The sequence below is a fragment of the Bison bison genome, unplaced genomic scaffold, assembly GCF_000754665.1.
Source record: "Bison bison bison isolate TAMUID 2011002044 unplaced genomic scaffold, Bison_UMD1.0 scf7180017864471, whole genome shotgun sequence".
Classification (NCBI taxonomy): domain Eukaryota; kingdom Metazoa; phylum Chordata; class Mammalia; order Artiodactyla; family Bovidae; genus Bison; species Bison bison.
In genome coordinates, this window is record NW_011495032.1 from 10,664,506 (window position 1) to 10,679,935 (window position 15,430).

The 15,430-nt window shown below is 39.0% G+C and overlaps 1 protein-coding gene across 1 annotated transcript in view; it reads left to right on the forward strand.

Annotated features, from left to right (window-relative positions):
* The window catches only part of CNTNAP5 (contactin associated protein-like 5), a 1,037,136-nt gene that overhangs the window by 631,307 nt on the left and 390,399 nt on the right, over positions 1-15,430 (forward strand). Inside the window, exon 11 of the mRNA XM_010860827.1 lies at positions 7,984-8,090. Within this exon, the coding sequence (XP_010859129.1) occupies positions 7,984-8,090 (107 nt within the window). The remainder of the gene's footprint in view (positions 1-7,983; positions 8,091-15,430) is intronic.

The following is a 15,430-nucleotide window of genomic DNA, read 5'->3' on the forward strand; positions in this document are numbered from 1 at the left end:
CCTGAACTGCTTGACCACCAGGAAAGTCCCCAAAAGATCTTTTAAGTACTCTAAACTGACAGCTCCAAGTTTGCTAACTAGTTTCTAGAATCAATGGGAAATTATGTGAGCCCCTTTCCCTTCCCTCTCAGAATTAACGCGCTAAGATCATGCTTCGAGTTCACTTTAAGGAGACTCATCACAAGGCATTTGATGGTGGGAAGACTGCACAGGGCTTGAGACTACGGGCTTCAGTGACAGGTGGTATGGTTCCATCACTTCACACGTGGACAAGTTATTTAGACTTGTCTTACTTTCTTTGTCTATAAAACAGAGAAAAACATACCTTACAGCTACATCTCAGATATGATTATAAGCTTGAATTGAAGTTTCCTTTCAAGCTTATTGGCAAGGGGAAAGACTTCAGGAAAGCCAAATCCACATTCATTGCCCCTTGGTGGAAATATTTTGTTGACTAACCAAGAATGTTTGGTTGAACGTTCTTAGGTTAGTCACAAAGTGGTTACAGATCATTGCACTTTAAAAAATATATGGTTAAAGATAACAAAAGCTAGATAGGGAAATTGAATTTCCAAAGTAGACTTTTTAATCTCAATGAAGTGTATCAAAGATTGTACTCAGCTTTATCAAGAATGCTAGATATGTCCTCAAAGGAACACTGTGTGTGTGAGTCACTCAGTTTTGTCCAACTCTTTACAACTTAATGGACTGTAACTTGCCAGACTCCTCTGTCCATGGAATTATCCAGGCAAGAATACCAGAGTGGGTAGCCATTCCCTTCTCCAGGGGATCTTCCTGGACCTTGGATCAAACCGTCATCTCTTGGATCTCTTGCTTTGGCAGGTGGGTTCTTTACCACTAACACCACTTGGGAAGCCCTCAAAGGAACATTAAGTTGCATTATTTCACCTCATTTAAAAAGCATATGCTTCTGACCAATTTGCAGAAAATTATCTGTGTAACTGCTTCAGATATAGAGCTGTCAGGACTCCAAAATACAAGTAATAAAAAGGAATTGCAGAATTTACTTGCCTCCTTGAAGGCCACCAAAAAGGATCCCATTCATAGTGTCCATCTTACCTCTTCCCTTGTGTACCTTGTTTCTCTCTTCCGCCTCTAAATTGCCTCTTGCCTATGGCTGCACTGAAGGTTCCCTTTACTTGTCTCAATGTTTCTTCACCACTTAAAAAAAAAAAGAAAAGGTGTAGCTCTTTGTCTCCCCTCTACTCCAGTCAGCTCTTATTGTGCTGCTCAGTGTCAGGAAGGTAACAGTAAAGGTCAGAGGGTCTATGGTTAACTGGACAGGTTAAGCTAAATAAAGATAGCTTTAGCTGGTGATTGTACCCCCAGACTATATGTTGTTTCATTCAGTCAACAGCCACTTACTGAGTGCTACTCTCTTTACTACATCAAGTACTCAGTGAAAAAAATAGACAATAACCTATGCTTTTATGGAAGTTGCATTCCTTTGTGGGAAGGCAGGTAACAAAGCACTGATAGTGTCTGACTCTTTGTGACCCCATGGACTGTAGCCCGCCAGGCTCCTTTGTCCATGGGATTCTCCAGGGAAGAATACTGGAGTGGGTAGCCATTTCCTTCTCCAGGGATCTTCCTGACCCAGGGATCAAACCTGGGTCTCCTGCATTGCAGGCAGATTCTTTACTGTCTGAGACATAGGGAAGTACACATCACCAGGGAAGTACACAGGTAACAAATCGTAAGAGTAATGAATAAGCAGAGTGCATATTGAATTAGAAGTTAGGAAGTGCTAAGAATGAAAAAGGAGAATGGCTGGGAAAACGAATTAGTGTTGCAGAGAGGAGGAGAGTTGCAACTTCATTTTATTTTACTTTTATAAACTTAAAGTATAGTTGATTTACAATGTTGCACTAGTTGCAGGTGTATAGTAAAGTAATTCAGTTATACATATACCTATATTCATTTTTTTTTCGGAGAAGGCAATGGCACCCCACTCCAGTACTCTTGCCTGGAAAATCCCATGGACGGAGGAGCCTGGTGGGCTGCCGTCTATGGGGTCCCACAGAGTCAGACACGACTGAAGTGACTTAGCAGCAGCAGCAGCATATTCATTTCTTAAGACTCTTTTCCTTTATAGGCTATTACAAAATATTGAGTAGTATTCCTTGTGTTATGCATAGGTCCTTGTTGTGTATCTATGCTATATATAGTAGTGTGCATATGTTAATACCAAATTCTTAATTTATTCCTCGCTTTGCACTTTAATCACCATAAGTTTGTATTCTATATCTGTGGGTCAATTTATACTTTCCTTTTTATCCTCTTTAGTATTCTACATATAAGCAATATGATATATTTGTCTTTCACTATCTGTCTTACTTCACTTAGTATGATAATCTCCAGGTTCATCCATGTTGTTGCAAATGACATTATTTCATTCTTTTTTACTGCTGAGTAATACTCCATTGTATGTACATACACAATATCTTCTGTATCCATTCATTTATCAATGGGCATTTAAGTTGCTTCCACCTCTTGTCTATTGTAAGTAGTGCTGCAAAGAATCTTTTTTCAGTGAATAGTAGTGCATGTATCTTTTTGAATTAAAATTTTCTTCAGATAAATGTTCAGCAGTGGGACTGCAGGAGCATGCAATTTTAAATAGCATGACTGTTGTGGACTTCTTTGAGAAGGTGCCTTTTGAACAGAGACAAGAAGGAGGTGAATCATGGTCTGTCTGGACATGTGAGGGAGAGCATTTGGGCAAAGAGAACCTCAGTGCAAAGACACTGACAAAGCAGGATCTTTTGTGTGCTTTAGGGACAACAAAGATAACAGCGTGGTTGGGGGAGATGTAGAAAAGGGAAAAGATTAGGAATGAATTTGGAGAAGTGATGGAAGTACAGATCAGCAGGAAATGGTCATTTAAGAATGTTGCTTTTATCTTGATAAAAACAAAAAGCCCTTGAAGGGTTTCAATACTATCTTTCTTAGATGTTAATATGGTCTTTCTTGCTCTTGTATTGGGAATGTGCTGAGTGGATCAGAGATGGAGCTGGTAGACCAGTTGGCTAATAAACACAGATGTTCAGACAAGAGATGCTGTTGACTCAGACCAGAATGGTGGCAGAAGGTGTTGAGAAGTAGTCAGATGCAGGATAGAGTCTTAAAGCGGAGTCAGAGACACGTGCTTGTCCGTGAGGTGTGTGCTACGAAGGAAGTGGGGCGGGGGCAGGGCTTGCAAGTGTTGAAGTCTGAACAGTGGTAAGTGCGGAGTTGCCCTCCTCAGATAGTGAAGAATATGGGTAGTGAAGTTGGGGTCAGGAGGCAAGGTAAGAGATCAGAAATTCAGGTTTGGACATGCAGTTTGAAACATCTGATGGACACTCAAGTGGAACTATGAAGCAGACAGCTGGATTTATAGGTCTGGAATTCAAAAGAGAAGACAAAACTCAAAATAAAAATTTGAAGTTACTAAAGACTAAACTCAAAATATAAATTTGGCATGGAAAATCAAGAAATTTGCTATGGCTATTCTCAGTAATCTGATTTTTATTTAAGGGAAACCAATAATTTATATTGATTCTGTGAAACTTTCTAAATTGCAAACACACTGACTGCTTTTTTCAAAACTATGTTGAGTACCATTATTTTCCTAATGCTTTCCCTGAGATGTGATCTGCTCCAGCTAGAAAGCTGTACCTGGCCTTAGGGAAAGCTAAGTTAGGGAGAGAATCACTGTGATCTTTCTCAAGGAAAATGGCAGGGGACCCTTTGTTCTTCACAATTGCAATGCGGAGGAGGTGTGTTTTGCAGAAAATACGCTTGCCAGGATGCTTGAAATGGGATTCTAGTCTTCAGGTAGATCAATCTCTCAATATTCTGTAAAATACGCTCTTCTTTGAAGCAGTTTATCTATTTCCCCTGCTATGCATGGTTAAGGAGACATTTTTTCCCTCTTTGTTTCTCACTGTGAACAAGAAAGCACACTGCCAAACAACAGTGAAGCCAGAACCATATACCACTGAAGGCTAGATGGGACCATTAATGAGGTCCATGGGCCATTATGGATGGACACTTCCTCCAGCTTTATCTCTTACCTGCCTTGTTTCCAGCCCCAACTAGCAATGATCCTTCTCTTTTGGAAGAAGTTTTGATTTGGGTGGAAAATATACATTCTTATATAAAACTCATATATAACTTTTGTCCCTGTTATATTATGTTTTCCTTCTTATACTTCTAACTCTTTTGTGCCTTTCCATCAACTCTTTCATTCAACCCCCTTCATATTATGTACAAGCTTCTCCTATAAAGAGGCACACAGCTTCTGATGCATCTGTCTTGCCCTCCAAGTCTTTGCTGGCACACATCTTGATGCTTCTTTGGGCTTCTAAAGAGTATGACATCAACAGTTGTGTTTATGCTGAAAGCTGTGTTAAACATCGTACACTACAGGAAGGCACATCCATCCAATTCAGCTATATATGAAATATCATTAAGATTTTAGAAGGTAGCTATTCAGAATGATTATCTCTTAGCAATTTGAATTCAGCACCTTACACCTAAGATTGTAACTGTCCTCACATTTAATGAGTTCTTTTCACATCCGTAGTTCCACATTGACCTCTTTAAGGGTTCATGTCTTAAGTGCTCAGTGTATGCCAAGTAGAGAGAAAAAGAAACAAAACACCAGTTAAAATGAACTGATTAAAGAACAAGGAAATTATACTCCTAAAACTGCCCTTTTTAAATAAGCAAATTGAGGTTATACATCTTTTATTTTGCATGTCTACTTTACAAATGAGATTTTCTAATTACAGTGTGTGTTGAACCAAAATGAACCAAGCTCAAAGGCAGCCCTGTAAGTATTCATTCATTTTCTTGCTTGTTCTAGGAATATTAGATTTTTTCCTTTCTCTCTCTCAGAAATACATCAGTTTTGAGTGACCGTAAGCAAATGAATTTCTAGCCTACATATTTGTTGGTAAATTGAGTTTATTAATGCTGCAATACGAAGTCTGTGGGGCTTCCCAGGTACTACAGGAGTAAAGAACCTCCGCCAGCATAGGAGATGTGGGTTTGATCCCTAGGTGGGGAAGATCCCCGGGAGAAGGAAATGGCAACCCACTCCAGTATTCTTGCCTGGAAAATTCCATGGACAGAGGAGTCTGATGGGCTATAGTCCATGGGGTTGCAAAGAGTGAGGCACGACTGAGTGTGCGAGCGTGTGCACACTCACACACACACACACACAAAACACAGTCTGTGTGAGGCTTTTTACATATGTTCAAAGTAACCAAGTTGTTCTTACAGTTTTCCATAAGATCTCTCTCCCTACATGCCCAGGATAACCTGGCAATCTTGAATTTTAAAAATATTTAAAGTGTAAAATTATAAGGAAAAATGTGTTCCCATTTCTGTTTGTATTTATAGGATGTGGTTTTATAAAAAGTTAAGGTTGTTAGTTGGAAATGTGAGAGTCCCAACTCAAGCTAGCCTGACTAAAATTGGGGTTTTCCTAGAAAGATCTTGGATTGTCTCACAGAATCTAAGCTAGATTAAAGCAGTCAGGCCCTCAGAAAGGTCAGAGATTCAGCCTAATCTTTGAAACAATAGGGATATACTAATGACCATTGTCAGGATGCTCTCCTCTCTTTTCTTCTGCATTCTGAAACTTAGCATTTTTTTCTCTGTCTTTCTTTCACTGCAGATAAGCTTTTTTCTCATGGCTGAAAACATGGCCAATGAGAACTTCTGAGTTTTTTCCTTTTAGCTTCAGTCATCAAAAAAGGGGCTGATCTAAACTTTCTTGGTGCCAAAACCAGAAGAACTATAGGATAAATATCTACTGACCTGGTTTTGCTCAGCTTTCCATCTTTAAAGCAATTAACTTTTTGTTGGCAGAGGGAGAGGAACAGTAATACCATTATTTGTCACTCATGGACGCTGAATCTATGTGTGAGTGTATGTGTGTATGTTTGTGTGATTGGGGGAGTGGAGTAGGATGGGCTGGGTTGGAGCAGCTATAGAGATGTCATGTAAGAATTTGAGCATTTTAGAGGGGACAGGTCTAGAGAAAATCACCCTGCAGAGCAGCAGTGTTCAGAAATGAGGAGGCTCTGGGAGGCAAAAGAAAACTTGTGGAGGCAGGGAGGCCTTCTCAGGCTGTCCATCAGCTCACAACCAGAGGCAGAGGCTCTTGCTTGGCTTTTGTTCATGAGGACATTGATGTTTCAAGTTTAAATTCCCCACAGCATGAGGTTAGTGGAGTTGAGGGAGGAAACATGTGCCAGTCTTGAGTAATAAGACTGTCTTTTCTTTTCCAGCTACCTGGGTGTATGGGACCCAGAGAGAGGGTAGAATTTGGAGTTGGCAAGGGCCCGTTTTTGGTTTATTCGTTGATTGGTTGGATTTTTTGATCATGTTCTAGAGTAAAATTACTGCATCCTGTTCCCTCCCTTTTTTTCCCTGTTTCTAAGCCATGGCTGGATACTATGGCGTTATCAATAAGCTTTTCCCAAACAGAAGCCCTATTGGCACAATTGTATGTTTGCTGTAGTGAGCAGAAAATTTCTAATAATATGTCTGAACATAGGCAGGAATATTAGTTTCTGGGCTTTGAAGTAATCATTGCTGGAAGTTTTTGTACTTATATAGGACATTTAGGGTAAGTCATCTTAATTTTTCTTGCCCCACATTCTTAGACGCTCCACAATGAGTCCTTTTGTTGTATTATACCATTTCTGTAATTTCACCATTTGTGTCCTGTCCCTGGTGAAATTAGTGAGACTTTACTCTTCCCAAAAAGATTGTTTTCAAACATTTCAGTATTTATCATGGCTTTTACTTTTAATTTTGTTTATTACGCATGTTGAAAACTTGCTGGTTATTTTTTAATAGCAACAGTGGCTGCCGTGTAGAGAATTTAAAATATGTATGTAAGAGGTGAAGAGAATTACCTACAGACACCATGTATAAATGGCTGAGCTGGGTCTTTGTCCAGAAGGACTGAATGTTGCCTTCACTCCCATTAACCAAATGGCACTTAACATTTGTCCTTCTAGTTATTTTTTCACTATAAAGTGTTTGTTTTATTTCACTGTGGCTGTGCTTCATATCTTGAATTTCTACTTAATTCAGTCCCAGTCTGTTATAATCCTTTTGCTAATTTCATTTGTAGTGACTTTTTGATAGCCTGTTAATATTAATTATGACAACTTTCCTAAGAAATCTTATGTAGAAAAAGTACAGGGATTCATCATAACATCATTGTGAATAATGACAATTAGTACATATAGTTTTTATAGTTTTAGATACATCCTTAAGAAAGAGCCATCTGAGTGTGATTGCTGGGTCAAATTACATGAGTGTTTCAGAAAGTTTTTAAAGTGTATGGTGAAATACTTTTCAAAATGATCATACTGTTTTCAATACAAATAGTTAAGGCCTCATTTTAAGGGTGTTATTGGCTATTTTAATAATTATAGAGTTTCCTTGTATGTTAACTGAACGTGTAGCATCTATTCAAATTTCATGAGTATTTTAAAATAGATTTCTGTCTGTCACCCAACAGAGAAGCAGGAGGATTATGACCTCAATTATCTGCCCCTTTCCCCTTACCTTTAAAAATGTAAAACCTTTCCAAAATGCAAAATTACACCCTTTGTCCATTTTATTCTATGGCAAATGAAAAACCTTACAAATTCTGACTATTTCAAATTAACTTCAAGTCAATGAAAATGTGCCCCCATGTTGAAATGCTTCATTTAATTGCCTAAATCAGCTCTGAGCCTTCCTTTGGCCAGGAGAACCAGGCACTGTAAAGGACCCCACCTCTGTGGGGAAATTGTTGTCTTATGTTCACATATTCAAGTCTCACTTAGGCATAGTAGCGTAGCCGACTGACTCTCACCGTTAACTCATTCAGTTGAATATAAGACATCCCCCCGCCTTATTTCCATTGATTTGGTTTATTTAATTTGATTTTCCTCCATCTCTCACTAGGTGCTTGCCAAACTATTGCGAGCATGGAGGAAGCTGCTCCCAGTCCTGGACGACCTTCTACTGTAACTGCACTGACACAGGTTACGTAGGTGCCACCTGCCATAACTGTGAGTAGACTCATGATTCCCCACAGATTCTATGGCAAAATTCCCAGATTCCCCATTCTAGGGCAAAACTCCAGGAATGCTAGGAATAGTGTCAGAATATTAATATATTCAACATAGGGTGGGCACTTTTTATTCATTCATTCATTGTGTGTTTCTTGAGAGGCTACTCTATGCCAAGCACTGTGGAGAGCATGGAGGATGCACTGGTACAAAGCCATGCCATTCTGGAGCTCAAGGTTTACCAAGAGGACAGACAGAAAGTCAGGTAATTGTTGAGCCAGAGACAAGTCAAAGTGCTGTAGGCATATAAAGGTGAGCTATGAAGTCAACTGCATTGTCTAAATGGGCTAAATTAGGCTGTTCAATAAGCAGCCTGAATCTCAGTGGCCTAAGTAATAAGCAGCTGAGTCATGCCTATGTTACCTACATAGCACAGGTCTACAGGGGACCAACTCTTCCAAAGGCGTTCTCCTTCTGGGAGGCTGACAGAGACTTCATTATCTGGAATACTGCTATGGCAGGAAGAAGGAAGCCCAAGAAAATATGTGCTTTTAAAAGCTTTTACCTGGGACTTTCCTGGGAGTTTAGTGATTAAGACTCCGTGGTTTCACTGAAGGGGTGTTGGTTTGATCCCTGGGATTATGATCTTACATCCACATGGTGTGACCAAAGATTAAAAAAAAAAAAAAAGAAAAGCTTCTTCCTGGGAGTGCCAAACATGACTTCTACTCATATTCCATTGGCCAGGCAAAGTCATGTGGGTACCTAATGTCAAGAGGGAAAGAGGGTTCCCCTTACCATGGGATCTGAGGCAATGGAACTCGCAGATTGTGGATAAGTACTGACACTGTCTGCATGCTCATGATAGGGAGGCTTCAGATGGAAGGTTTGAGCTGATCCTGTAGTAGGGAAGTGGTAGACAAGGAAAAGAAAAAGGAAACGGAATCTGCAATTATTTGGAGATAGCTGGAGAATGCTGACAGTAAATAGTAAGAAAGGAAGCAGAAATTGAGGAGATTGGAGCACACAAAGAATAAGGAGTGAGGAGGAAAAAGTAAAGGAAGAACGTGAGTCCTGATTCCCACAATTTTATATTCTCATCAGGGTTATGATAAAAAACACATGTTGAAATAAAGAAGGTTTGACATTTGGAGGATTGTTTGTAAGCTGTATGACATGAACTGAAGTTTAATTGAGAAATATATGATTGGAAGGGGAATTCCCTGGTGGCTCAGTGGCAAAGAATCTGCCTGCCAATGAAGAAGATATAGGAATTGCAGATTTGATCCCTGGGTCAGAAAGACCCCCTGGAAGAGGAAATGGCAACCCTCTTCTGTATTCTTGTGGGGAAAATTCCATGGACAGAGGACCCTGGCAGGCAACAGTGCGTGGGGTTACAAAGAGTTGGACGTGACTGAGTACGCATGCATGACTGGAAAGTGCTGGCTTCAGTTGTAGGAGACTTCACAGAAAATATGGACTTAGAAATTGACTTAGAAGGTAGAAGCATAGGAGAAGGGCCTTCTAGTAAGAAGGGCCTTCTAATGTAAGAGCCAAGCCAAGGCTGGAGCTATTCTCAGGACTATAGGGAGACTATCCCTCAGGGCCTGATCTCACTGGTGTTTCTTAAGTCTCCGCTTTTCCTGGGATGGCACACAGAATGCAGAAAGGGAAAGGGAATTGCCAGCTGGGTCTGGTCCAGGATGAACTGGTCCAGGATGAACAGCATTGGTGCTCTCATCCTTTAAGACCCCTGAGTCATTCTATAGCCTCTTTTATACCTTAGAATTGACTATTCACCAATGATGGTCATAGAGGAGTCTAAGCAAATCAGAGAAGAAGTAGCCCAATGGCCATTGTGGGATGATGTTATTGCTATTAATTGCCTGTGGAAGAGAAAAACACTGCCTGGATTTATAATGATATAAATTTCTTAAAACTTTCTATTTAGATATTTGGAATAGTGAACACTAGACTGACAGAGATTAGATTTAAATTTGACCAAGCTCTTGCACTTGAACAAGAAGACAATTTTGACACTCCAGACCTCAGTTTTCTTGTGGATCCTATAAAGGAAAGCTAACTAAATTGCTTCTCAGCCTTTTGGCTAAGATCAAGTGTAGTATAGAGGTTTCCCTGGTGACTCAGTAGTTAAGAATCTGCCTGCCAACGCAAGAGATGCAAGAGAGGTGGGTTTGATCTCTGGGTCAGCAAGATCTCCTGGAGTAGGAAATGGCACCCCACTCCAGTATTCTTGCCTGAAAAATTCCATGGACAGAGAAGCCTGGTGAGCTACAGTCCACGGGGTTGCAAAGAGTTAGACATGACGGGGTGTGCACCAAGATCTTGGAGACCATTTTAAGGCTAAAATTGCAAGATTTTATTTAAGATTTTCAATAAATATCAAATCTATAAATGTTGAGTCTGGTTCCAGAAATGTATCCCTAAAGAAAAGACTGTAATTGTACAGATACGTTATAGGACACATACAAGACTGTCTAGTTTGTACTGAAGTGCTGCTGTAAGAAACTCAGAGGCAAACGAATGGCCGTCAAGTTAATAGTGAGATGAGACAAGCCTGAAGATTTGAGTCAAAATTACCCAAATATCTGCCAAGTCACAGGATAAGATTCCTAAGATTTTTAAAGGTTATTCTATTCACTTTCAGCAATATTTCGTTAAGTCCATCTCTACAGATATTCTCCTCCTTTAAATTTATACATCTGTCAGGCTAAAAATAGATCTCCAACTTTATAAAAGTAGTGTGAACTTGAAAGTCGATGGAAGTGAAGTTCTGATTTTCAAAGGAACACTGTCAAAGTTGATGAGCAGGAAACTGAACATATCAAGCCTTAAAAATACCATTCCTTATTTTAAACACCTTCCAATCTTCCTTTCTGTAACATTGCTCAATGTCTATACCATTGGCTGCAATACTATTAAACCCATTCTTTCCCTCTGGGCACCCAGCCAGGGCAGATCAGAGGTGCCTGGGTGGCTGTGAGGTTTGGCACACATACCTTGGATGTCTGTGCAGTTTAAGAACTGTCCTCCTCTGACTAATTCCTCTTCCTCCTCCAAATGGGTGAGAAGCACTGTTTTGAGTCAGATTTGAGTTGATTGAGTAAATCAAGCCATGCGTTTCTGTCTTCATAAAGCATGTGCTCTGAATGAGGGGGATCAGAAACGAGAGCTGGTAAAATACAGAAGACAGGTAAAAGCAAAACAAACAACTTCACAACCCTGCTTGTGTGGAAATGGTAATGTCCTTGCTCAACAGGGGTTTATTTTCTTGAAACTGTCATGCATAATCAGAACATTTTTGAAATGTTCTGAAATGTGATGAAAGACCTTCACATTTTTAAAACATTTCTGATGATATTAAAAACATAATTTCTTGACTACTGGTCTTTTGTCTTTTCATTCTCTTCAGAATTAGTTTGGTTTCCTCATTCTTGGTGCATCCTAGTAAATGTGAACCAATAGGGCTGACTTAGACAGAATTTGCTTCTTTCTGTCTAGCTTTGTGGCTAACAGAGGGGTCTGGCTTAATGAAGGGCATGATGAACTCTGAAGAATGGTACAACGGGAATTCTCAAAGTCTTTAAGCATAGTAGGCATAGTATTACAAGTAGATATGTCATGATTCCATTTCAATTTTCTTTCCTCTTCATCTGATGAAACATAAAGAACTTGGGCATGCAAGTTTTGTGACTTTTCAAACACACTTTGTTCAAAACTTCCTGCTTAGAAAGAATTGATAAGTAAAGGACATGTCCTTTCCCATCTGTGGCAGGGTCCTCATAGGAGGAGGAAATGTGAAATCAACATTTGTCCAGTAAACTGACATTAAATATTATTATCTCTGTAAGTTGTTTTGGTTAGCAGTTTTATCCCGAGTGGTATACTATTCACCAGAAGGATGACTGGAGGTGACATAGTATTTTCAGTCCAGATTTTTTTTTTAATTTATTTTTTATTGAAGGATAATTGCTGTAGAGAATTTTGTTGTTTTCTGTCAAACATGAATAAGCCATAGGTATACATATATCCCCTCCCTTTTGAACCTCCCTCCCATCTCCTTCCCCATCCCACCCCTCTAGGTTGATACAGAGCCCCTGTTTGAGTTTCTTAAGCCATACAGCAAATTCCTGTTGGCTCTCTATTTTACATATGGTAATGTAAGTTCCCATGTTACTTTTTCCCTAGACTCATCCTCTCCTCCCCTCTCTCCATGTCCATAAGTCTATTCTCTATGTCTGTTTCTCCATTGGTACATTATAAATGAGTTCTTCAATATCCTTCTTCTAGATTCCATATATATGTGTTCAAATACAATATTTATCTTTCTCTTTCTGACTCACTTCACTCTGTATAATGAATTCTAGGTCCATCCACCTTATCAGAACTGACTCAAATGCATTCAGTCCAGATTAAGTCTTGGCAACCCACCCACTGATCAGATCTTCCAGTCACCAGAGACAGTTACCACAGTTATTGGTTTTCTAAAATGTCCAAGTTTAGAAGATTGTGTAATTGAAGCCAAATTACTGAGTACTCAATGTAGATCTGTTATGATATATTATGAATCCAAGTTAAGATTAAAATGAAATTTGGTTATGGGAGCTTAATACATAGATCAATCTACAATGTAACAATAAAGGGAGATAGATATTATTATTCTCTTCATTTTATAGATGAGCACACTGAAGCCCAAAAGTGTCACTCAAGGTAACATAACTATTTATAGCAAATGAAGGAGCTGGGACTGGAATGGAGGGAATCTGACTGGGATGTAAGATAAATCCTATATCTTATATCTATTCTCAAACAATAAGACATTTTGAAAACCTCTTTATATGAATTAGTGATGGGACATTCATGATATACTTCATATTACTTGACACCCAGTAGAATATCGTGATACCAAACAGAAAATTCAGTTCTAGAAGACTTAGAGGTGAGAACAGTTTTGTGTTCTAGAATAATAATGAAATCATCCTGGAAGTAAAGAGGATAAGTTAGCACTTGAAAGACGGCTCAAATTAAACTAAATACAAGGATGAGGGAAGCCTATTAAAAACAGATTGGCAAGAGCCAAATGTGATGGTAGAATATACATAAACTGTGATTTGGGACAATGCATTTATTTGCTGGCTCAAGAAAGGGAAAATAAATAGCTATTTTTATTCATTGCTAAAGCCCAAATGGTGTTCCTATAAAGCACTTTCCCCTAGGGGAAATCTGAGATCACTTCCGTTATTACCAAAGCTTTTCACATGTTATTGCAGTATCTATAAATACCACTTTAATGACTATATAATAAATAGCCTATTTCATGACTTTGTTTTTATTCAACTATTTTAATCTTTTTTGGGGGTGGGGGATGATGAGCCCTGTATTGTTTCCAAATATTATTATAACCAACCTCACAGTGGGCTTCTTTGTGCCTAAATAAATTTTAACCTCACATGTTTTTTTGTTCTCTTGAACTGGCATAGGAATGGCATTCTTGAGTCAAAGATGATGAATCATTTTAAAGGTCTTGATTCATATTTCAACCTGTTTTCCTAAAATCTTGCTACAGTTTATACACTGATCAGTATTTTTTGAGATATCTTATTTCATCTTCTAAGCCAGAATTTTTCACTATATGTTATAAAACCATTTTGCATGTGTTTTTACTAAAATATTAGTATCCTGAAATGGAAATTATTATTGACTCTCATGATGAAGAAAGAAAGGGGAAGATGGAAGAAAAAGAGGGTTTTTAGGTGAATTACAATAGAAATAAGATTGTCCCCACAGAATTGTATTTAACCATTCAATAATAAGTACCTTTTGAAAACACATCTGATGTCAGTAACCACGCAATGGACAATTACTGTCATTTTAAGTGGACTCAGTAAATGATCCAAGTACTTACTTCTCATCTTCCATATGTTGCCTAATGAGTGGGGCCATCCTTGATCTCAGCACTTCTGTCTGATCACATTCACATGGCCCCTTTGCAGGGTCTCTTCACCCTTTCTCGGCCTTTGCTAATCCTGTTTCACAGCGTAGCCTCTCTGACATCTTAACAATACCTCTAGTGTTCACTTTTCAGCTTGGCAAGAGGATGTCAGCTTTCTTGCTCTCCTAAGCTTGATGTAGTGCCTCTCCCTTTGGGCAATCAATAGCCAGGTATTGATAGGGAGCATATCAAGTCATCTGGCTCTCAGCCTCTAAGGTAGTCATTACAGAGGGATAACACTTGAGCTGTTTTAGCAGTACGTAAATGGTCCTCTCGCTACATGATATTTCATAGTTGAAACAAAAGGTTAGAAGAGGGTAGGGGATTCTACTAATAGGAGTTTTACTTACAAGCAGGACTCATATCTCTTAGCTCAGATCAACTCATATTCTAGTATTCTTCATGTTTTCTAAGAAGATCTAAAGAAAATTCATCTCCATGCTTGACTCTGAAAGCCAACAGCAAGTGTTCCAAGATGTAACTAGATATGTAACATAGAAGAAAAAGAAAGCAAAAACAGTAATGAATCATTGAGTCCACACCCTGCTTCATTTTATGACACTAACCACCATCTTCAGTGTCACAATTTTTATTCATATTAACTTCTCTGCAGTGATGATAAACTGCTTAAAGGAAGAACTGTGTCTTGCTTATATTATACTAACCATATCCAAGGAATTTGTGATATAAAGGGCATGTTATGTAATTGCTGAGACAGACAGTTAAACAGAAAAAAAGATAATTTGGTGTGACATTAAATGGAAACTCCATAAGGAAAGGATAGTGCCTGAATCTTCTTTATGTCGCCAATCTTTTGTCTAATCTGTGACACATCATAGATATCTGCTGTTTGCTGTACACACGGGTAGATAAATCAGATAGGTGCACACAGTAACGGGGAGTTACTAGGGTGAGGGTACTGTCCCTTTCTGGGGGAGGTGAGAAAGTTTTCACAATAATTGACACAAGCAGAAACTTGAGGGATAAGAGAGAAAAAGGACAAGTTGAAGTGACAGAGAGATACGTGAAAGTTCATGCAGCAGAGAGGATGATGAGATTGTTAGTGCAGCTGGAATCTAGGGTGAAACGGAGGAAGAGAGAGACAGGATTTGCAGAAAGAAGAGAAGATAGGTGATTCATTGAAAGGGAGCTTGTTTCTCTGTTGAGCACCTTGAAGCCAACCATGGTATTTTGGTTTTGTTTTCATACTGAGAATTAACTTGCTAATAATTATTTTGTTGTTGTTTTACTCATCAGTTACTTTTTGGGACTCTAACTGTGATGGTATTGTAGAGCATGCACTGAAGTTGGAAGACAACTTCATGCC